This window comes from Octopus bimaculoides, chromosome 18 (assembly GCF_046866305.1).
Source record: "Octopus bimaculoides isolate indiv1 chromosome 18, ASM4686630v1, whole genome shotgun sequence".
NCBI classification, from domain to species: domain Eukaryota; kingdom Metazoa; phylum Mollusca; class Cephalopoda; order Octopoda; family Octopodidae; genus Octopus; species Octopus bimaculoides.
Window position 1 is genome coordinate 54867773 of NC_142945.1, and position 24204 is coordinate 54891976.

Below are 24204 nucleotides of genomic sequence, written 5' to 3' on the forward strand. Positions count from 1 at the left end.
TGCTTTTGAAAATAATTAAGAATTTAGTGAAACATTTTTTTAATATCTTTATTATTGAGATAGTAATTAGAAAATTAATCGACATGGGATTTTGATCACTTTAGAACAGAAAGTTGATATTGTTGAACCCAGGTGGCTTTGGGTGGTGAGTGGTATCAAAAGGGTTAAATTAAAAACTTTCCATCATAATTTTAGCATCAACAAAAACAAAGAAAAAATGCTATGCACCAAGTGCCTGCTTTATGATAATAGGGCTATTTTTAAAATTAATCAATACAATTAAACAGTGTATCATCATTATCATCATCATTTCATATCTGTTTTCCATGTTGGTAAACCAGAAAATGGCACCAGGCTCCAGTTGTCTGTTTTGGCCTTGTTTCTACAGTTGGATGCCCTTCCTAATGCCAACCACTTCACAGAGTGGCACTGGGTGCCTTTTACATGCATCAGCATGGTGCTTTTTATGAGGCACCAGCACCCTTGGGACTGCCAAGTAGGGGATAAAGACTTGCTAAACATGTGGGAATTAATGGACAGTCAATTAAATCAACCCCAGTATGCAACTGGTACTTAATTTCTCGACCCCAAAAGGATGAAATGCAAAGTTAACCTCAGTGGAATTTGAACTCAGAATGCAAAGATAAACGAAATACTGCTAAACATCCATTGTTTCATGTTTGCACAGGTTACAAGGTTATATGTGTAGGAGTAATAAAATAATAATGGAAAACAAATTTTTTAAAACTTACCAAAGTTTGCATGGCATCGATTCGAGAGTCTGGGACATCTGAAGATAATTTGTCAAAAAGGAGTGGCAGTACAAATTCAGCAAAACGAGGAGTTGCAGTTAAACATCTGCGAAGACTGAGGACTAAATCTTCCTTTTCAATACCATGCGGATTATCTGCAGGCTAAAAACAACAGAAATTAAATGTAAATTGACAAAAATAGAAATATTCTACAGGGACCAAAATATTTTAACAGTGGGATGAGAATATGATACAAACTGAATTATCAACCCATCCATTTTCACTAGTTAATATTTCTAGAAGGATTGTTGAGGTTAGAGACCTCAGGCACCTCCACCATAGGGTACCGTGTAATGACAATGGTCATTACACTTTCCAGCTGGGTTCCCAAATGTAACTGACTAAGATTATGGATATTATCCAACCATCTCATTCTTGGTCTACCCCTATGTCACTTGCCAATTGGCTACATTCTAATCACATGTCTATAGTACAAGAGTTGTGAGCTCACAATGCAGAGAAGCAGTGGCTCAACCTGGAGAGACACCCTGATCTCTGAGCTATCCACCCCCATTAAGTAACATTTCTACAGAAATCCTTCACAGGAACTCCATTTCAAATTTAGGCCACTTGAATTTGCAATCAAATTCTTGAGATCATTGCCCAACATTCAGGACTACAGGCAAGGACACACGTGGAACCTGAATTGCAGATTACAAATTTAGCTTAGTTTTTTTTTTTTTTTAGTTTTTTTTTTTACCAGCTTCTCTTCTTCTAAAGACCGAATGCTGGAATGGGTGCATTACTGTGCCAAAAAACCACGTGGTTGAGAAGCAAGTGTCTTAACCACTCAGCCACACCTATAATTTATACTAATTTAATTTTAGGACTACCATATCTTAATTTTTTTTTTTAATATTCAATACATATTCTTATTAAAGCATTTTTAAGCAATGGTTCATTGTTAAACAGTTTCTGCACCAGTGAAAATAAATGAAGATATAAAAATGATTTCAGAGAAAATATTCCTCAAAAATATTCTTTAAATTATAAAGGAATTGTCTAAAAGGTAGCAGCAGTTAAGAATGGTGAATTCTGAAATGGAAGTGGGGAGTGGTTACTCACTTGCGGATAATTCTAGGAAACAATGGCAAATAAATAAAATGGTAGGAATAACAATAAAATGTTCCTGCTTAAAACAAGAAAAGCAAAAAAAAAAAAAAAGGAACAGCGTTATTACGTGCAAAATCATTTTAAAGATGCACAAAATTCAATCATTAGTGGCTATTAGAGATACTTACAGGTTGAAAGTCTATAGGAAAATAACAGGCAGTAATTTCAAACATTTCTTCAACAAAGAGACCTACAAAACAATGCAAAGAGGAGAGGTGTGAGGGGAAAATGAAAGAATTTTAGGGAGGAATTGTCTGGAACATAAATTAACATAAAATTTTGATGGAACATTTTAATTTAGATTAACTTAAAAACAGGTGTGTATCATAGAGGTAAGAGTAGGGTGTGGGGTAGGTTAGAATCAACAGAGTGAAATATTTCGTATTTATTCTGCTTTTATTTATCAGAAGATTTGCTGAATACAAGATTATCACTTACCTAGCGAAAGCTGTTTGATAATTATTTCTGCACATTGAAAGGCTAGTTGAAGATTACGTGGGTCTTTCTCACCGTCCATTGCTTGGATAAAACCACACACAAAATCACCTTCCATTTTCCTTAATTCTGTTGTCAAAAAAAAAAAAAAAACTATGATAGAACATCTTCCATGTGGAAAGAGGAACAGAAAGTAAGAATAGCTGGCCTTTGACTTTTTCCATGCAAGGTGTTTTTGTTTTTAACCCTACAGTAGGGTTGGAGTGAGAGGCCAGATCTGGTCAGTTTGAGCATAAAAGAGGTGGACATTTTGGGCGGATGTGGCTGGTTTAAATGCTAAAGGGTTAAAATAATACTCTATGAGATACTTAACAAAAAAAAATATATATATAGAATGTTGATAGATAAAAGATGGGAAATATTTTTGGCAACTTACCATCTAACTTTGTTACAAGAAAATTATAGATAATAGTATATACAGAATAACGATCTTTCTGGGCTAAGGACGGACACTGAACCTCTCGAAATATCCGCCGACATAACTTTTCAGGCACTGTTGAGGGAACATTGCAACACTTGCTCTGAAAATAAATAAATTGATTGAATAAAATTAGAGAAAAACTTATAAACCAATTTGGAAATATACTTCTTTTTTATCCTTATGAGAATGATTAAATAAAATGTTGGAGATTATAGGAATGAAAAAGAGAATTAAGTCAGACAGACAGAGTTAATAAAAATTGAAAATAAGTGTAGAGAGTTCATAAGGGGAAACTAAGAAAATGAATCATAAGCCAATGAAAATTACAAAGTTAGGGGATGGGAAAAACCTGTGAAAGATTTTTATAGGATTTAAAAGAAAATAAGAGACAGAAGTTGTAATTAGTAGAATTGAAGTAGAAAGTAAAAGTCATTAAGTCTTTGTGGAGATTTGGAAGCAGACAGAAGCAAGGAGAGAGAGAGAATGTACGTGTGCATGTGTGCCTGATGTATGAGTGCATGGATGTGGGTGTGTTATTAGTTTATATATATATATATATATACAGTTTATATTTACCAGTTTCATTTATATGTTTATTGGTCAGCTAGAGATTATATCAGAAGATACTCATCTAAGGTGCCACAAGGTAGAAAGGAACTTAAAAGCACACGGTGAGAAAACAAGCTTTGTTATCACACACTCCTACCTACACTTACATCACATAGAAAAATAAATAATACAAAGAACACATGTAAATGAATAATGTGAGGGTTAAGAGGAGATAACAAGAAATGTTAAGGAAATGCTACTCAACGTACAAGGGCAGCGAGGCCATGGAGGGCTGCAGGTTGAAGAGAATGATGATCACCAAGACGATTACAGAGAAACGTGCAGAGTAACTCCACTGCAAAGAAAGAAAAGATTAAATAAATTGACTGATAATTCCTAATACATCCAAAACTAGAGCAAATTTTTACACCAAGTAATCCACAACACAACACCAAATCTAACATCGCTTCCCACAACCATAACAAACCAACACTGACAAACCTCATCACAACATAGCCACACCCACAAAATCAACACAGTCAAACTTCATAACCTCAAGGACAAAAGGGAAAGTAAAAATCTCAAGAGGGTTCAGATGAAGAATGGAAAAGTACAGAACCTAAAAACTGAAAGACATTTAGTTTGGCATTTTACCATTTCTACTACTTACTTCCTAGACACAAAAAACAAAAACAAAAAAAAAAAAATGATGAACATACCTTCAGCAAAAATTAATAAATCTTGTGGAATTTGATGAAGAGCATCACAAAGCAACTTTGTACCATCAGCCCTTCGACTAAGACCTGAAGTGGTTAATGCTGACCTGAAGAAAGAAAAACGGGTGAAATATAGAATTTAATAATAATAATAATAATAATAATAATAATAATAATAATAAGTAAACCTGCTTGCCCATCACTTTCACAATTAACATAAATAAAGTTTGTAGGAGTTATATGATATCCTGCATTTTTTAAGACAATAACTTGGTGATTTGGTAAAAGAAACCAATAGAACAGGCATCAGACTTAAAAATTGGGATTTGTTAGACTAAAACACTTCAAGACTGTGCCCCAGTATGGTCACAGTCCAATGACTGAAACAAGTAAAAGATAAAAGGTAATACTTCAATGGGTTTTCCGTAAGGTTTGACAAAGATCTATTCAATTACCAACTGGGTTCATTGGACCCAGTTGGTAATTAGCGACATACATTTTCTCTGGTAGACCAAGAGTTAATCAAAATCACAATACTTACCCAAGACATTGCACTATTTCAAGGAGATTAACTTCTTTATGTGTTAAACCTGAAATGAAATAAAGAGTATTACTAAATTTCACATATTAAATAGGAGGGGGCTGAGGACTGGACCTTGGTGGACCCCTACCTCTACCCAGAATTCTTCACTGTACTAGCTGCCAACCCTCACCTTACTTACAGCGTCCCTGTATATGGTTTGCACAGCTCTCACTAACCATTCATCTATCCCTAGTTTCCTCATTGACCACCAGATAAGGTATCGGGAGACCCTGTCAAAGGCTTTCTCCATGTCAATGAAAGCCAGGTACAGAGGTTTATCCTTAGCTAGGTATTTCTCCTGCAGCTGTCTTACCAGAAATATAGCATCAGTGGTGCTTTTCCCTGGCATGAACCCAAACTGCATCTCATCTAAACTGACTCTCTCCCTAATCAGTTGGGCTATGACCCTTTCTGTGACTTTCATTACCTGATCTAACAACTTGATACCTCTGTAATTATTTGTATCTAAAGCGTTACCCTTACCTTTGTAGCAGTTGACTATGGTGCTGCTACACCAGTCATTGGGTATGACTCATGTATCACCTGGTTAACTATACAGGTGACTAAGCTATAGCCAACACTGCCAGATATTTTGAGCATCTCTGTGGTGATTCCTGATGGGATGGGAGCTTTCCCTGTCTTCATACTCTCGGTTGCATTCACAATTGAAAGGTCATAGTCTCAATACCTGGAGTGCATAGTCTGTTTTATTTCTGAGTAAAACACTTCATTTTGCTTTGCTCTGCAATTACTTAGGCACCTGACATGTGGCACATTTGTGCACCTGAACAGATAATGTCGATTTGATGGAGGGAGGGAGCAAATATACAGCACATGGGCTCAAAACTGTCAAAGACTTTACCATTCTTCCCAAGCATCAAACTAATACACCTTCCAGTTGTTTCCTCACCAATCTTTGTCCTTTGTTTTCTGCAAATTTTAACTATGTACCTATGTATGCGTGTACGTACATATGTATGTTTGTGTGTGTGCATCAATACAAGACATCAGTATTACTCGCTAACAGTTAATAGTAAGTCTCTGTATTGCAAGAAAACCTTCAATAGCTGCTACTCGGTTGCTTTAAAATCCTCAAACTACTTATGTATTTAGAAGAGGATTAAAAAAAAAAAAGAAATAAGGAAAAAGAAAAAGAAATAAACCACATCTTGCGAGCTGAGTAAATATATTTATCTAGAAATAGTCAGCAGAGATTTACTTAGGAAGAGAAAAAAAAAAAAACATAATCACTCTATCTCTGTATTTAATAGGTATGGATGTATAGCTGTGTGGTTAAGACGTCTGCTTCTCAACAACGTGGTGTCAGGTTCAACCCAACTGTTTGGCCTCCTGCATAAGTGTCTTCTGGCTATAGAAAGGATTTGATAGATGGAAACTGAGAGAAGCCCACAATGTGTGTGTGTGTGTTCTTGTCTTGACACCATGTAAAACGAGTGCTGTTCATTTCCAATCTTCTTTGAAACATGTCCAACCAAGAGGAAACTTCCCCTTTTTTATTAAAAAAATAACAAAACTAATATATTCTGTTATATAATGGATTCTCTTTCATTCAGAGAATGCTGGAGAAAACAGTATTGAAAGATCACTAATTGAATTGCAGTTTGCGTAAATTTTATGAGAAAGTTAAAAACCATCAGATATTGATTAAAGAAAATAAAAGATAAATGAATTCAACCCTGAATTTATTGAAATATGTAGAGCAACGATATGACAAAAGTGATTATTGTTGTGATAGATATATTGAAAAGAAACCTCCATAGTAGTCAGTAATTGAACAGCTACTATGAGAGGCTGAAGGATTTCCAGCAGCAACGAGATTCAAATCAATTCCTTTTTTTTTTTTTTGTAACAGAGCAACCATTTTCACACACATTGCACACAACATGACGACTTCTCTCTGAACTACTGAGGTGAAGAGAACAAGTCTGTTAACTCAACATGTATCACGAACAGCAACTTTAAATATGTGCATACACACACATATATATATATTATATAATACACACCCCCATATATACCATATATATCATCATCCTCCTCCTTTAGCATTCTCTTTTTCAGGCATGAGTCAGGCAGAATTCACTGAAGAAGATTTTTCTACTTCTGGGTGCCCTTCCTGTCACCAACCCTCAAGGTTTCCAAAAGGCCAAAAATATTTTGCATGGGAGGCTAGAAACAAACTGCATCACTTGTATACCAGTGATGCTCATTTTTAGCCATCACGTGATGTCAAGACAAAGGGGCACACACATATAATAAACAGGCTTCTTTCAGTCTCCATCTTAGCAGATCTACTCACAATGTTTTGTGTTTTGATTAACTGAGGAATATAGAAGGCATGCAAGGTACCACACAGTGTGACTGAACCTGAAACCACATAGTCGCAAACTGAGCTTCTTAACCATAAACCCATGCTTCCATCTCTATAATTCAAATGCTTCACATGTGCTGAGTACTGTTTCTCTTGGTTATGAAATACACACACACATATATATTTATATAAAATATATGGTGTGTATACACACATACTGGTGCCACATGAAAAGCACCTGTGCCAGTGCCACATAAAAAGCACCATGTTGGTACCATATACAAAAGCGCCCATTTACAAACTGCAAAGTGGTTGACATTAGGAAAGGCATCCAGCTCTAAAAACCATGCCAAACCAGACAATTGAAGCCTGGTGCAGCTCTCCAGCTTACCAACTCCTCCTGTCAAACCATCCAACCCATGCCAGCATGGAAAACAGATAAAGTGCCTACTGTCACTATGGTAGAGGCTCATTTTAGCACTGCTTAGGAATCCTAATCCTAACCATCACCATCATAATCACAGTATTGGAAATTGTTTCCTTGAAAGTTAAAGATTCTATTGATCGATAATTAAAGCAACTGAAGAATCAAGTTTTGGTTAAGAGGAATTGCTACCATTCAGGAAATTAATCCAGAACTGTTCAGATGCAGGGGAAGCCCATCTTTTTATTTTTCTTCTATGTATTTTCTTTAATTCTTGTTTTGAAATGTGAAAGAACTGAACAAAACTGACAATTCCAAGTAATTTAGAATTAATTTTATGGTTAAATAATAATAATAATAAAGTAATAACACTTAAAAGAAATTGTTTTGTCTTTTGGAAAACAGATTTGTTCTTGGCAATGACAAAATCTACAATGGCACCAGACTTATAGCAGATATTAACATATATTGAAACCATTAGTGTTCTTGTTCAAAACTCAAAGAATGAAAAAAAGCAATTTTTTTTTTTTGATTCCTTTCATTCCGTAACAAATGATATGAAAGAGAAAAATATGTTCAAATGGTGCTTAAACGTGATTTCTTTGTAAATAAAATTAATTATCAATATTGCCAACATTTTCCATTGATTTCTTCCAAGGAAATAAGCTAGATGAGCACTGAAGCACATTGACACATATTGAACAGAAAGCCAACAGTTGACCGCAGTAACATTACTCGAATCAACGATTACTCAAAAATTGTAGCAAATATTAAAATAATTTTTGTTTAAAAGATTGTACTGACAAGTTTTACTAAAATAATTCCTTCATTAAAATTTTAAACTCAATGTAGTTTGTACGGGTGCACATGCATAATTGTTCCCCCTCCCCTCCCACTACAGCTTGACAGCCGGTGTAGGCTTGTTTACATCCCACAGCTTAGCACTTCAATAAAAAAACACCAATGGAATAAGTACCAGATTTAATAAAAAAAAAAGCGCTGGGGTCAATTTCTTTGGTTAAACCTTTCAAGGCAGTGCCCCAGCATGGTCACTGTCCAATGACTAAAACAAGAAAAGAATATCACCAAATTCTCACTGCCTGAATTATCCCCAGAAACAGACAACAAAACCTGCAAAGATGGGCTTTAACATATAAAAAAAAAAGAAAGACCAGGTCATTTCAAGATGAAAGCATAATTTATGCAGATATTCTCCAAGCAGAGAGAATTAAAAAATTTTTGTCTAATAAATGAGATTAACTAAAGCAGAGATAAAAAGAGAAAAAGTAATATTATATTGTTTGTGATAAGGACAGCAGCTCAAATGTCAAGAACATGAGATGATTGTAAAGTAAGAATTAAGTAAATTCTGAAATGGTAACCAGAATAGAGAAAGGCAAAGAAGAGCTGGAGACCATTCACTGAATATCAGCACCAAGAAGCAGATAAAAATCTCTCTCAACAAAGCATGCTTCTAGTCTTAAATATTTCTAATTTTGGCACAAGGTCAGTCATTTTGATGGAAGCCAATTATATTGACATCAATGAGCAAGTGGTATGTACTTTATCAACCTTGAAAGCATGAATGACAAAATTGGGCATAAGAGGCATCAGATATGGTGTGCAAGAGAGACGACTGAGCTGGTTTGATCATGCGATGCGTATGGATGAGGACAGGTGTGTGAAGAAGTACCAATCTCTAACTGTAGAGGGGACCTGTAGAAGAGAGAGACCCAGGAAGACATGGGACGAGGTGATGAAGCATGATCTTCAAATGTGGAGCCTCAAGGAGGTGATGACAAGTGATTAGGAGCTTTGGTGATTTGCTGGAGAAGACTTGTGAAGCCAAGTGAAATCATACTTGTGGACAGTGCTAGTGACACATGACAGCATCTATGCTGGTGATATGTAAAAGGCACCGACTACACTCTTAGAGTGGTTGGCATTAGGAAGGGCATAAGGCCTTAGAAACCAAGCCAAAATCGGACTGGAATATTCAGCTCTCCGGCATACCAGTTCCTGCCTGTCTAACTCGTGCCAGCATGGAAAGAAGACATTAAATGATGATGATGATAAGAAGTGAAACAGAAGCAGTACATGTGTTTATTAGAGCAGAATGACCCTCCCAAGATACAACAAAATAAGGAGCAAAACTCTGCAGCATGATGTCATTAGGTAATGTTAAATGACCAATTTGGAATAGCAGACAATTTCAGTGATACATGAAGGAATAATCCTTTCTACTATAGGCACAAGACCCGATATGTTAGGGGAAGGGGCTAATTAATTATATCGACCCAAATGCTCAACTGGAACGTATTTCGTTGATCCCAGAAGGATGAAAGGCAAAGTCAACCTTGGCAGAATTTGAACTCAGAATATAAAGAGTCAGAAGAAATACAGTAATCCCTCAACTACAGTCCAAAACCCCTCATCACCAGTAGACTCATTACAGTGCCAGAAAAAAATGCCATAGTACATTTCTTCTAGTTCTTAACATTCCGAGTTCAAATGCTGCTGAGGTTAATTTTTGCCAATCATCCTTTTGGGGTTTGATAAAATAATAGCAGTTGAAAGCACTCCTGTCAACCTAATTGACTTCCTCCTCCCCTCAAAATAGCTGGCCTTGTACCAAAATTAGAATTAAAGAGAAACCTGGCTGTTGTTTGTAACAGGTTCAATGACCACACAGAACCACCACCACCACCACCATACAGTGAATGGTTGTACAGTGTACTAATAACTGAAGATATGGCTCTACTCTAATTATAATAGTGGTCTCTGACAAAAACTGGCTAAACAGAGTCAATGGTGGCAGTCACTCCTAACTACTCTCTTCTATTTGTTCTCTCAACACAACAACTCCAAACATTTAGCCCAGTGCATTCTATTCCAGCCAACAGACAACCACCCAAGCAGCATTAAAATATTATGAAGGACAATTTCCAACAAAGACAGTCTATGGATATTGACAAAAACTATTCAAACTATGCTGAATTAATTAAGCTGCCAACGAGTCAATATGACTAGACCAGCAGTTCAATAAGATTTATTCATTAACAATTTCTCTTTATATCTATATGCACTGTCAATACATATCATCATCATCATCATCATTTAGTGTCTGTTTTCGATGCTGGCATGGGTTGGGTGGTATGAGAGGAGCTGGCAAGCCAGAGAGCTGCACCAGGCTCCAGTTGTCTGCTTTAGCATGGTTTCTACAGCTGGATGCCCTTCCTAATGCCTACCACTTTATAGGGTATACTGGATGCATTTTATGTGGTACCAACATGGGAGATTTTCATGTGGCACCAGCACAGGTGTTTTTTTTATGCAACACCAGCATGCATATATATATATATATATATATATATATATAATACATGAACAAAATTAAAAGAAGTTGTTGGACAGCACAGTGGTCAGACATACGATCAAAGCGCTTTCCAATTGTGATCATCCCTTCTTGTTATCAAAACCACATTATTCAACATACCCTCCTACTTTTTTAAGATGCTAGGGCATGGTTTGAGGGAGATTTGCTGCTATTTCTAAAGCAACAGTGTAAAAGCATTAGCTTATCTAGAAATATCAATAAACTTCAAAATCCCTTAAAATTCAAATGTAGATGCTTCAATAAAAGTGGATTTGTGATATTTACAACATTATAGAATTAGAGAAAAATTTTAATTAGAATATGTGAATGGCATAACAAATTCCAGCTTTGATTGTTACCATTTAAAACAAACAAAAGAAAACTAACCTAACACATATGATTGTTTAAATAATGAAATTCAATTTATTGAGATTTCAAACAGTTTTTAAAAGTTCATACAAACAAAAGGTCAAATACTGTGAAATTTAGTTTAATTAAGTAAATGACATAAATAAAATTATAAAATTACATTTAGGGTCTGAAGACAGGAAACTTTGAAACGAAATGAAAAATAACACTAATACTTTTTACTAAAGACACAAAGCCTGAAATTTGGGGGGAGGGGACAAGTCGATTACATCGAGTCCAATGTTTTATTGGTAATTAATTTATTGACCCCTGAAAGGATGAAAAAGAAAGTTGACCTCGGCAGAATTTGAACTCACAACGATGCAATAGGCGAAATACCGCTAAGCATTTCATCCAGTGTGCTAACGATTCTGCCAGCTCACCAGCCTAATAATAATAATAATAACAATATTCAATATTTAATTAATACATGTTGCCAGCCCCAAATCACACTAAGCAATATCAGTCGACTGGACCTATGGTCAAAGGCATTTCAGCCATCACCAACAGGATGGGAGTCTCTCTAAGGATACTTACAAGTTGTGTGTGTGTGCGTGTTCCTCTAGAAAGTTGACAGAGATAATGTATGCATTATATTATTCAACCAATGATGGAGGGAGGTAGAGGGTGAAGGAGAAAATCATTGAAGAGGGAAAGCAAGAGAAAAAAAGAAGAGTTTGGGTGGTGAAGAGGTTTCACAGCATAAACAAATACACACATAAATACATGCTTGTGGGAAACAACAAACTAGACTCCACCCACAAACCCAAACGCAGGCCTAAATGTCAACAGATACCCTCTACACACACATATTGACCTACAAATATCTGTCAATATATTACCAACACACACAGTGCTGAAGCACCCTTCACTCACAATTTGTGACAATAAAATTTTTTTCTCTATGGTCTTATATTGCACCTAGCTGTTTACATTAATTTATATATACATGTGTGTGTGTATATATATATATATATATATATATATACATATATATAAAGACAGAAGAAACTTATCTATATTTAGGTTGTTTTGTTTGTTTTTACATATTTGTCCCTTTCCTTCTTTTTATTAATAATAGGTAGTCAATGGTGCAAAAATAGTTGAGGACCACTGTACAGGATCATAAGCCATTGACTTCCCCTCTGACTAAAAGATAGAAAATATAACTGATATTCATCATAATTAACGACTCCAACTAAATTTTGAGAAAAAAATCTCATTCAAATTGGTCATCTTTTTAAATTTGCTTCCATTCTAATTTTTTTTTCTTTTTTAGTTGAAAGGTGTTTTTTACCCAGGTTCAAAGTCATTCCAGTCCTGACCATTCTGTATTTTTGTTCAAAAGGAAATTTGGTTACTATTTCTAGCATATCAAAGACCAGGTAGAGATACCACATTCTCTCATGTAGCAATTGTTTAGCCCAGTGACTATCAACCATTTTTTACCCATGGACCTCTTTAATTTCTAACCATTCTATATTTTAAAATATCTGACTATATAAATAAAAAGTAAATAGAATCCACTTATTTTCTGAAGCTCAGTTAAGGACTAAAATATATTCTATAATAACGTTAGGAAGGGCGTCCAGCCATAGAAACCATGCCACAACAGACAATTCGAGGAGTCTGACCAGCTCTATGTCAAACAGCCCAACCCATGCCAGTATGGAAAACAGACGTTAAATGATGATGACTGACAGTTTTGTCTCTGAAGGAAGCTTGTTTTTGTTCTTTTTTTTTTTTTTAACGATTCCTTCCTTCTACTAGAGGGAATAATATTCTTGGGCGGATACTTAATTTCTTAATTTTCCTTTTCATGGAATTCATGTTTTTTATCCTAGTTTTCTAGTTTCTGTTTGTTAAGTTTATTGAATAACAACAAACTGGCTGCCTTTGTTTACAGAGAGCCGTCATCGACCGATACATTTCAAAGTAAAAAAACATAGTAGAAGTTTAATGATTGTAGCCAGATGGGGAGAAAAACTAATTCTAAGATCGTTTCCTGGTTAGATACTGTTAGAGTGCAAGAGGGAGGGTAGCAATAGTACCAAAAACAGACATGTTGGTTTAATTTGTTTTAATGTAGATTTATCCGTTTAGTCACATACATAACAATTATCTACATAGCTTGCTTAGAAGGGAGATGTGTACGAGTACTTTGTTATACTGTTCGGACCCAATTGTGGTCTTCGGAATAATGCAACAGTACCTCATTCATTTAGTACAAACACACACTTCGTGTTAATACACACACGTCATTTTCTTCCTAAGTAATATAATTCGACAAGTGTACCAAAATGTTCGGATGTGTCAATATATTACACGTACAACATCGATTTTCCAGAAACTTTCGTCCCAAAGCCTTTCCAGATCACTGATTTTTCCGAACCAGGAGAAGACGCTTTTGTCACCACAGTCTAAATTAAACAAATATTAAATTTACTGAAATAATTAAATGAAATATGTATCTATCTGTTCGTTAGAATAAACGGGCGAAATTCTGCTTTAAGTACGCCATATATAATCCCTCGTAACTTTTTATTATTATTTTTTGGAATTTTCAGAAGACTTCTGTAAATGTGTGTTACACTCGGGGATTCATACTGAAAATTCCTAAGAATAAAGAAGTTATGAAGGGTTATATGACATGCTTAAAGCAGAATTTCGCCTCCAAAAGATTGCAAGTTTATTAATACGGTACTGCGCAAGGTACTGCCGTGTGACAGGGCCATCCAGTAAACTAGTCTCGCAACAGCGAGAGCCCCCTGCTTGTAAATTAGTGCGGATTATAAGGGGTTCCGGACATTCAGTGTCCGGAAAGTCGATGTTGCCAACGATTGACCTGAAGCTGACAAAATTGCTATTTATTTCACTTCTTTTGAAACACAAGAATAATGATCTCAGGGGTTGAATATTCCATTCACATAACATGGTGGATTAATAATTTTGTTCTCGTTTATTAGACACTGTTGTCCTCTATAATTATTACACCCTTGTTTTAATTAGAATAAAGTTGCTAGTATTTTACTGCCTAAAACCAATCAGTAAATAATTCAACGTATTCGATTTACCTGGTATAAATTTTAGATATCTTATTGAAAATTTATACCAATTGTAGATAAGAAGCAACTGCAGATAAAAAGAAAACAAGAATAAGAAAATGGGAGGAAGACTGATCGCAGATTTAGAAACTAAGAAAGTAATTTCCTGTTGTAGAATACCCTGATGGCAATAGTTTAGATTTATTTACACTCACCACATACACACACGTACATATATGGGGTGGATTCGCAGAATCGTCGGAGCATTTGTTGAGGGAAGGATAACAAGCGGTATTTTGTTTCGGCTCTTTACGTCCCGAGATCAATTTTGCCTTTCATCCCTCCGAAATCGAGAAAATAAAAGTACCACCCAAGTATTATTAGCCCCAAATAAGAAAGCATATATATATATACACACACACACACACGACAAAAAGTTTACAACGTACAATTTTGGTTAAACGATATAGGTATTCATATTTTTGCATTTCTGTCATAGCGAAAACATAATTTATGATTGTTGAAAGTTGTCAAAGAATCGAGGGACGTATGAAGTAAAAGTAAATGTGTTTTTTTCAATTAAGCTAAATATAAACACTTAAAATTAAATATTGCATTTGAAAGGTGGAACATTTCTCAAAGTTTTGAAACATTCTGGTCCTAAAGTTAAGAGCATTTATATATGAATGATATCTACTTTTATATATAATCCAAAATATCTGTCGATTGTTGAAAATTTAAATGGTTTCTATTTTGGCGTCCACTTTCCAACAGTGGAAGACTATTGGACAGGAGTATGACTTTGTTTATATATTTTAAATTATTCTGAGACGAATTTCATAGCTTTAGCTTAACGATTACTATAAAACGTATTGCTAAATAAATATATATTTATGTGTTCTATAAACATAAACACAGTCGGTCAGGTTTTTGCTAATCAATAATCCGCTGATATTGACTGACAGCAGAGAGGAAGGTCTAGAGGAATAAATATACAGACTGGGAGGTCATTAACAGGGAAAGGTTACGGTTTCATTAACAGATGATATATTAATATTGTGATTATACAAAGAATACAGCTTGATAACGTTTGACGATTGAATTTTTGTAAGTTATAACTTGTATGCTGGCTAATATCCAATATAAACAAATATATAATTAATTTTTTTTATTTTTAGAATTGTTTTGCCAATAAAATCTAATTAACGAGAGCAAAAATATAGACAAATATGATAATAATAATAATAATGATAATAAAGTCTGCCAATAAGATAAAACTAAAGTAATGTCAGTTTCTCTCTGAGCTTAATCACTTTTCAATAAAATTGGGTTTTATAGCAAATAAACTTTACAATGACAGACATAACAGAGAGCCACATCTATACAAACAGGACTGAATTTTTGACTACAAACAATAAAAAAGAACATTACATCCATTGCTAAGAAGTGTCCAGTACAGGTATTTTAAATAAGTTTGAGACTTCAATAACAATTATCTCCACTAGGTGAATGGGTTCATGTATAAACAGACTCAAGATTTAGATATCTGAAGCAAGCTATTGCAATTCTTTAAATATTTTGGTAAATAACTGGAGCTAATAAAGTAACTTTTAATTGTACGTAATAAAAATTCCAGGTTGAAGGAAATCGGACATTCTAAGAATTAAAAGAAAACATAAGCAACATATTGACATATCTCCAGTCTGCACAGATATATATATATATATGGCTATAGGCATAAACATGTAACATATTTCTTTATTCATGATGGTAACAAGACATCCATAAATATATTCAGACACATTTAAAGTTTAAAACATAGATCACGAAGAATATATCTAGAAGAGGAATTAACGCAACAGGAAAGACACTTGTGGCTGGAAACGATGCAAATATTATGTTTGTCTGATGACACAAAGTCATCGACCATAGCAATTAATGACAATTAATACATGGCTTTACAGCGACAGGACATGGGTTTTTCAGCTAAATATATCTGAGAATGATGTAGTAAAGTGTTGACAACAAACCAATTGCAATTTGTGAGGCAGCAGAATCGTTGACTCCGGCCAAATAGTTCTCCACAATGTTACTCCACGTGCTGGAAGCGGCCATTTCTGTCAAGAACACAATAATTCTGACGTCATCAATAACAGCGATCTATGACACATACACATACATGCAGCAACATCAACACAATGAACCATGCAACACAGACACACATATACACACACACACACACACACGCTTTATAGCTACATTTATACTAAATAAACACATTAAAACCGCTGACTTTTTTTTGTAAAAAAATTTCAGATATTTTATATCAAAATATCCGGTTTTGTTTAAATTTAAATTTATGTTATGGAATTTATAGAGAAAAAAAGTGAGAGAGAGAGAGAGAGAGATCAACAATATTGCAAGTTGCGTTTCTATAAATGTATATATAACATGGCTATAATAAATATTTATTATGGCTGGGTTTAAATAGTAATAAATGTGTGATGGTTGTATAATGCTGGAGTGGTAAGATAATAAAAGAAGGCATGGTGAGTGTCTGAAGGAGATCCATCAATTTTGACGTATCAAAGCACGTCCAGAGCTGTGACTGCGAACACACGGCGGCATTGTGACGTCATCGAACGAGAAGCAGGCAAAGTCGTGGTGGTTGTGATCGGCTGCACTTTGAAGGGGGTTCCCTCTACAAGCGGATTATTTTGGCTCAACTGTCCTCCACCTTTCCCTGGATGAAATGGGAGGGTGTATTGGAGCACACAGAGACAACGGGCCACCCTCTGGAGAATCTTCTGATGTCACGGGTAGGCTAAAACATTGGCTATATTTCCTGTTTGTTTATGATCCTTCCTTCTCTCAGCTGAGTTGTTGATTGTAGCAGCGCTCACCATAATTCACACTTCACAGCCACAAAAAATATCTCTTCTTTATTCTTCTTCTTCTGAAATACCTTACCAAAGAACACAAATACCATTAAATTCCCTAACCCTATTTATTTTTATTTATTCCAAACCTATCTCCATATACACACACATCCACATTTAATTCATTTATTTACTTGTACATTTCTGTCGCCGTATTCTCGTTTTTTCTTCCATCTGCTCTCTTTCTTATCTCCTCTAAGTGCTTTTTCTAGTGTTTAATTAACCACCACTGCTGCACACGCTTCAAATTTATCAAATTTTATCTTTTAACTGAATAACTAAATAATAAAAGGGGGGCAAAAAAGCCACCACATTATATTCACAACTCGTTTAATGGTTTCACCGTTTTAGTAACAATGACTGAAAGGACAGCAAGTTGCTTGTCTCTTCATACATACGTGTCTCTCATGTCGTTGCTTCTACATTTATATCATCATATCGTATCACATCTATAAGACCATGAAATATCTCCACAACTACAAATATACACAGATTTAGTTAAGACTAAACTAAGCTGGCTGCTCTCCTATAAAACCTCTTCCACGCTTCGAAAATACAAGAAACACCATCATTACTTCCTACTTTACTGCCATTTATTTGTTTTATTTTCCCCGCATTTTTTATTTTATTTATACTTGATAGGATTTTATTTCCAGAACCAAAGAAATATTTACTTCAGAGAATAAAAAAAAAAAGATAAAATTGCAAAACAATGAGATTAAATGAAATAATATTAAACCCCCAACCTTGGTGTTACTTAATGAGACACTGATCAACTTAGTGTCTGCTTTACATCGATATTTTACCAATTTCTCTACACGCATCCTATGTCTGCAGGTCTGACTGGCTGTTTGCAGTTTTAACATTTTTTTTCACTATTTTCGGAACAATTAAAATTTTTTTTTCATTGTAATTCATTATATCTCTTTCCTTTCTAATTAAGCACCACCTTCTAGAAGACCTGTCTCTCTCTCTCTTTCTCCTTCTCTGCTTTTATGTCCACACAAGTCTGCAAGAAAAAAAGAATTCTTCTCTGTTCTGACATTCAAGAAACAGTGAAATAAAGGAAATAAATTTAAAAAATAACAAAGCTTGGATTCTACAATTTTTTTTGTCTATTGTAAAAGTCTTTTGTGAGCAGAATTGTTGACCAAGTCGAGTAAAGATCTCTTTATAGAACTACAGTTATTCCTTATAGAACTAAACTATTTGACTCGCTTTCATTGAAATTTTCTAACTTATTCTTCTTGTGCCATACATTGAATTAATTTTTTTTTCTTTTTTCGGTTTCCTTCTTTAGGACTATTTTCCATTTGGGAGAAATTACTATTTCCATAGTTATCAAATCATCCACCAATTTTTTGTTATCAAATCCTCCTCTTATTTTTTCTGATATAAAATTCTGCATGATAAACTCTGAATATTATTATCAGCATGTGTAGAGCATGTTTGCCCTAAATCGGTGCTACAGTCGTCGGACAGCCAGCTTTTGGCCATCGCCGTTGCTTTATTCTATCCCATCCCACTGCCATATTTTGAAAGCAACAAGATCTTTATCCCCTCATTCCTCCTCCTTGTCAGAGCTCGCCACATTTTCTTGCCAATTTTGACTCTGATTCCCACTCTCTCCCTCACACATGCCAGAACCACTGGGCCATTTACTCTTCTGTGATGCCAGCATTCTTCTTGGATAAAAGGGGGAACTAGCATGGCCAAAAAAATCATTGATTGGTATCTATCTCGAACCATAATGTTGCTGCTGAAGAGATGATGTCTGATAAATGTCCTAGCTTATTTACCACTAACAGATTTTTGGTTTGGCATTTTTTAAATGTTTATGCCTTTATATTAGCTCTTATTATATTCACACGTCTTTCTACCAGATTTTTTTCCACCAATATGCACGATATCAGTTTTTAAAAACTAAAACACCATTTAAACTCGATATTATATAAGAAACGCCTTTTATTTTCTTCGTTATCAATCACCCCCAATCGTATAAAAAAAAATTGTTGGCATTAATTTTGGGGGTCTAAATTTTTTTTTTCTCTTTATTTAGTTAAATCTTTTGTTTCGGTATTCCGTTCAGGAACTCAGTGTTTCAGACTTGCCAATAGTTTAGACAAGACTGCAATGTGCTCACACAATTCAACATCCTGTACATATTAAATCCAACTTGAAGAAGCTATAGATAGATGATACATGCATAGATAGATAAATAGATAGATAGATAGATAAATAGATAGATAGATAGACTGACGTAGATATTTAATTAATTTCTATTATTGACCAAGAGATTTCATAATCTGTTGTTTTTGGCATTATACTTCTAATTTTTGTTTATAATTTTGTCATATTTTTCTAAAGAATAACGAGAAAAAAATCTTGGAAGTAAAAATAATTGAGCTTTAAAAGGAGAATTGTGGTTGAAACTTTTCGTTTTGTTTTTTCCTTTGTTATTTTTTTTGCTCTTTGGAATTGCTGTGTGTAGAGGAAGTGAAGAAGAAAAGCACATTGGTCCTAAAAGCATATTATAATGACTCATAATATATAACCTTATGATATAGAGTTCAATTTTTGTATTGTGGACAGTTGTGTTTGTATTTATGCTGTCGTCGGGAAAATAGGCACGTGGGGGGGGGGGGCACAAGATACATGCCATTGAAGCTAAGAATTTTCAAACTTAATAATATAGTATATTACTCAACTTTTGGCATTCAAGTACTGTTTTTCTCTCCTTGTTTTACACCTATGTGCTTATTTGTTTGTGTGTATATATACACACACATGCAAACACACAAACCTTGCTGAACTCAGTTGGAAAATTTGAGTTGCTGTGGTTGTTTCAGCCCCAGACTAGTTCTATTCGAAATAATTCTAGCAATGGTCATTCTCTCTTATTTCTGAATACCCTATCCAAGACTACATTATGAAATGTTTTTGCTTTCTTTTTGTTTTTCTTTCTTTCCGTTTTAAGATAAAATGATGTGTTTATAAGGGAGGACTTTTGTGTGCTGTTTCCAGCAGGTGGAAGGGGCGCATTCCAACCACCCTTCACCTTCTTGGCTCGGTTGATGAAAGAGAGAAAGATACCAATAAGTTTTATTCAATACATACTGAACCAATATGAATTCTTGTCATAATATCGATTCCCAACATTGGCACAAGGCCACACGTGCGGGGGAGGGTTTCGTGAAGCAATAACCACAAACAATACTTACGAAGACATAAATGCAGTTTAGTGCCCTCCCTCAGTTTGCCTCCTCCTCCTCATAACTTCTTCGAAAAATGCATATATTTTAATGAAATTTGGCAGAGATATGTTATCGATGGTGTAGGTTGCGATTAAGTTGACAAAATTTCTTATTATTATTAAACCAGAATCGTTAGCATGCCGGGCAAAATGCTTAGCAACATTTCGTCCGTCTTTACATTGTAAGTTTAACTTCTGCCGAGGTCGACTTTGCCTTTCATCCTTCGGAGTCGATAAAATAAGTACCAGTTACGCATTACTGTCAATGTAATCGGCTTTCCTCCTCTTGTGCTAAAATTTGAAATCATCATCATTATTATTTATTATTATTTCTCTTTTTTGTGAGGACGACTAAGCGAACCATTTTTTTCTTGCCTGCAGATTTCCTCGTAACTCTCTTTAAAACGCATGCCTTTAAATAACATTTTGCTGGAATATGTTTTCGGGCGTATCGATTATTTAATGTTGATGTTTCAAACATAACTAAAACGGAAGGGGAGAAAAATACGCGGAAAATTACCTGAAACTTCACATTTTTTCCTTCTTAAATTTAATCCACATAATAACCCCACGCAAATCTCATTAAAAGTATGCGTTTTTCATTAAGTTCTGAGGAAACGGTCAAAGGGCACCAAGTTGTAGCTATGAACACACACGCACACATTTCCATCCTTCATCATCGTCATTTTAACGTCCACTCTTCCATGCTGGAATGGGTCGGAAGAAGTAAATTGAAGCAGGTGCTTTTCCTGTTGCCATCCCCCACCTGTTTCCAAGCAAGGTAATATTTCCCCTCCATGGCCAGAGAGAATATTGAAAATGAACAACACTGCTTGTATGACAGTGATAATCATTTACAACTACCATGTGATGTTAGGACAAGGACACACGCATACACACAAAGTTTTCACCTTCCAGATCCAATCTCAACGTTTTGGTTTGCCCAGGGCTGTGGTTATAGTAAATGTGCCACACAGTGGGACTGAACCCAGAACTATGTGGTTGGTGAACAAACTTCTTTCCATACAACCATACCTGCACCTCTGTGTGTGAATGAGTGCATTGTCATCAGTTGATGTCTGTTTTTCATGCTGGCTTGGGTTGTGCAGTTTACAGGAACTGGCAATGCAGAGAACTGCCCCAGGCTCTGTTGCTTTGACACGGTTTCTACAGTTGGATGCCCTTCCTAAAGCCAACCACTTTACACTGTGTACTGGGTGCTTTTACATGGCACCAGCACAAGTGGGGTAACCAAGTGACTTGTATTATGAAGGCCATTCAGCTAGGACAGGGAGTAAACACTAGCGACATAGACAAAACAGTGTGTGAAGGAAAGCAAAAAACATCTCATAATTTGACAGATGGAGGTATGGCTTAGTGATTTCTACCAAGTTTAGTTATTTTTTTTATATATATAGTGAATTAGTCATTCCCAAAGTTTCCAAAGACAGGAGTACCTAAAACTTGCCTGTTTTCTACCAATGTGACAAAAGATATAAACACACACACACATACACATACAGGACAGCCTCCCACGTGGTTTCTGCTTAGCAAATGTATCTCAGAAAGTGTTGGTGGACCAAGAAATATACTTGTCCAAGATGCTGTACAATGGAGTCAAAATAGGAACCAAAGAATTCTGAAGCATAATTCTTTGCTACGCAGCCACAACTTAGCCCAAAGTATTTTTATTTTACCAAATTTGGAAGGATGGAAGACAAAGTTGACATCAATCACCGATGCCATCATGGAAAAACAGATGTTAAATGATGGTCGACATCATTTTGTTTGACTCTCTTTATGGTTCTGTTGTTGTTTAGTCCAGGTCAACCTTGCATCAAGCAAACCTTATATCGGTCATTCCAGCCATGATCATCCTGTCTTTTTCTTATATGCAAGGAATTCTGAACCACATTATCTAGTGAGCTCTTTTCTAAGACAGCAGGGATGCAATATAAGGGAGATTTAACTGCTATTTCTTGCTGGTTTACTGACCACATAGAAGCTCCCTTGTCCTGTTTCCCTGCTGCTTACATCAGACTGCATTCAGGTCTTCTCTTCTCCACCTACCCGCCCTACCTCTGCAATAGTTCTCTCAGAATAAACTACTCAGAATTTCCTACCACCACCAATTCCAGTTGAGTATGATTTTAGTCTTGAAAATGTTTCAGATCTCTAGAGTTGACTAATGCAGATGGAATTCCTCAAGTTTGGTCCTTCTTATGTTTCTAAAGTTTCCTGTTAATCTCTTGTATCTTTTACTTGTTTCAGTCTTTGGACTGCATCCCATCATGGGGCTCTGTCTTTGAGGGTTTTGTTCAAATTGGCTTCAACTACAGCCTCCAGATGACTTCAGAATCTCCAGCAACTCTTCTGAACGGTCTCCTTGTTTAAGTTGGTCAATGCTGCCATAATCCTTGCCTTCAGTTCATCTTTGTTATTACAAGGAGTTTTGTTGGTCCCTTTCTCAACTGTGCTCCATACAATAATGAAGGGAGTTGAAGTCTGGGGAGTCAGGTGGCCAGATGTTATGGGGTGGTGTGGTTGCAGAAATTGTCTGACAGCCAGGACTAGGTTCTCCTGCCTGTGTAGCATAGTGCAGAGTCCTGTTGCCAGACATCGGGTCTTCCAGCAGCCACCCTCTTCACCCAGGACAGCACTTGATGTAGGCCTCTGTGTTGATACTGAGGCCGTGTTTGAAGATGAATGGAGACATAACATTGCCATCACTAGTGACCACTCCAAACACCATAATGTTGACTGGATGTTTGATTTTTATCACTCTCGGTACATGTCCTCAGATTGACACCCAGACACTCTGAAATATTCGTGGTTGGAAAGCAAACTTCTCAATTATACAGCCATGCTTATACCAGACTTGTGCCTCAGAGGGGAACTTTCTAGGTACAATGCCATGGTCATTCATGACTGAAAGGGTCTTTACCCTTTACACACACATACATACATATACACACACACACACACACAATGGGTTCCTGCTGTATGCATCTACCAAATTACCTCACAAGTCATCAGTCACTCTTGGGCTGTAGTAGATGACACTTATCAAAAGTGCTTTGCAGTGGGACCAAACTTGAAACCTGGTTGTTGGAAAGTGAACCTCTAACCACACAGCCATCCTTGGAGTTTTAACTCCTTTTATTGAAGTCCATAAACTAATACATTAAACTTAGTGTTTTGTTCATACCCTTAAAATATCTATTTAACCAATAATCTATCCATCCATCTTCTCTGCCCACTATTCCTGCAAGGGTCGTGAAGGTAGAATCCTCAAGTATGACCAACTGACATAATGGATATTATCCAACCCTCTTGCACATGATGTACTCCTATGTCTCCTGTCAGTTATCTTGGCTTGAAGAATCAGTCTTGTGCTACTTTCCTGTGACATTCTAACCTGTAGTACAAAAGCTGTGCCCAAGAAGTAACAGGTCAACATGGAAAGACATCCTGATCTTCGAGCTATGCACCCCCATTGAGTAACTGCTATGGAGAAGGTGCTTGAAGACTGTACTGCTACTACCCTCCCAGGAATAATGGGTGGCAAAACTGGATGGATGATTTATGATAAAGCTTCTTTATAAACTGAGCCTTTCGGCAAGCTGAGTTTTTAAACTCCAAACTGAGCATTGTAGTTGAAACACTGACCAAAGATCTTGCTCTTTTTGTTGTTATTGTTTGGACATTCAGATTTGGGTGTGCTGTACCTTACTCAGCA

At 35.7% G+C, this 24204-nt stretch overlaps 2 protein-coding genes across 2 annotated transcripts in view; one reads left to right on the forward strand and one right to left on the reverse strand.

The window, feature by feature from the left end:
* Positions 1–16403, reverse strand: part of LOC106882939 (MMS19 nucleotide excision repair protein homolog) — a 32681-nt gene extending 16278 nt beyond the window's left edge. The window contains exons 1-8 of the mRNA XM_089366302.1: positions 16304–16403; positions 4648–4696; positions 4110–4213; positions 3660–3745; positions 2797–2941; positions 2364–2489; positions 2054–2115; positions 753–914 (exon numbers count right to left, since the gene is read on the reverse strand). Of these exons, the coding sequence (XP_089222428.1) occupies positions 753–914; positions 2054–2115; positions 2364–2489; positions 2797–2941; positions 3660–3745; positions 4110–4213; positions 4648–4696; positions 16304–16388 (819 nt within the window). The 5' untranslated portion in view covers positions 16389–16403. The remainder of the gene's footprint in view (positions 1–752; positions 915–2053; positions 2116–2363; positions 2490–2796; positions 2942–3659; positions 3746–4109; positions 4214–4647; positions 4697–16303) is intronic.
* A 486-nt stretch (positions 16404–16889) lies between these two features.
* Positions 16890–24204, forward strand: part of LOC106882938 (ubiquitin domain-containing protein 2) — a 50922-nt gene continuing 43607 nt past the window's right edge. Inside the window, exon 1 of the mRNA XM_014933782.3 lies at positions 16890–17092. Within this exon, the coding sequence (XP_014789268.1) occupies positions 17026–17092 (67 nt within the window). The 5' untranslated portion in view covers positions 16890–17025. The remainder of the gene's footprint in view (positions 17093–24204) is intronic.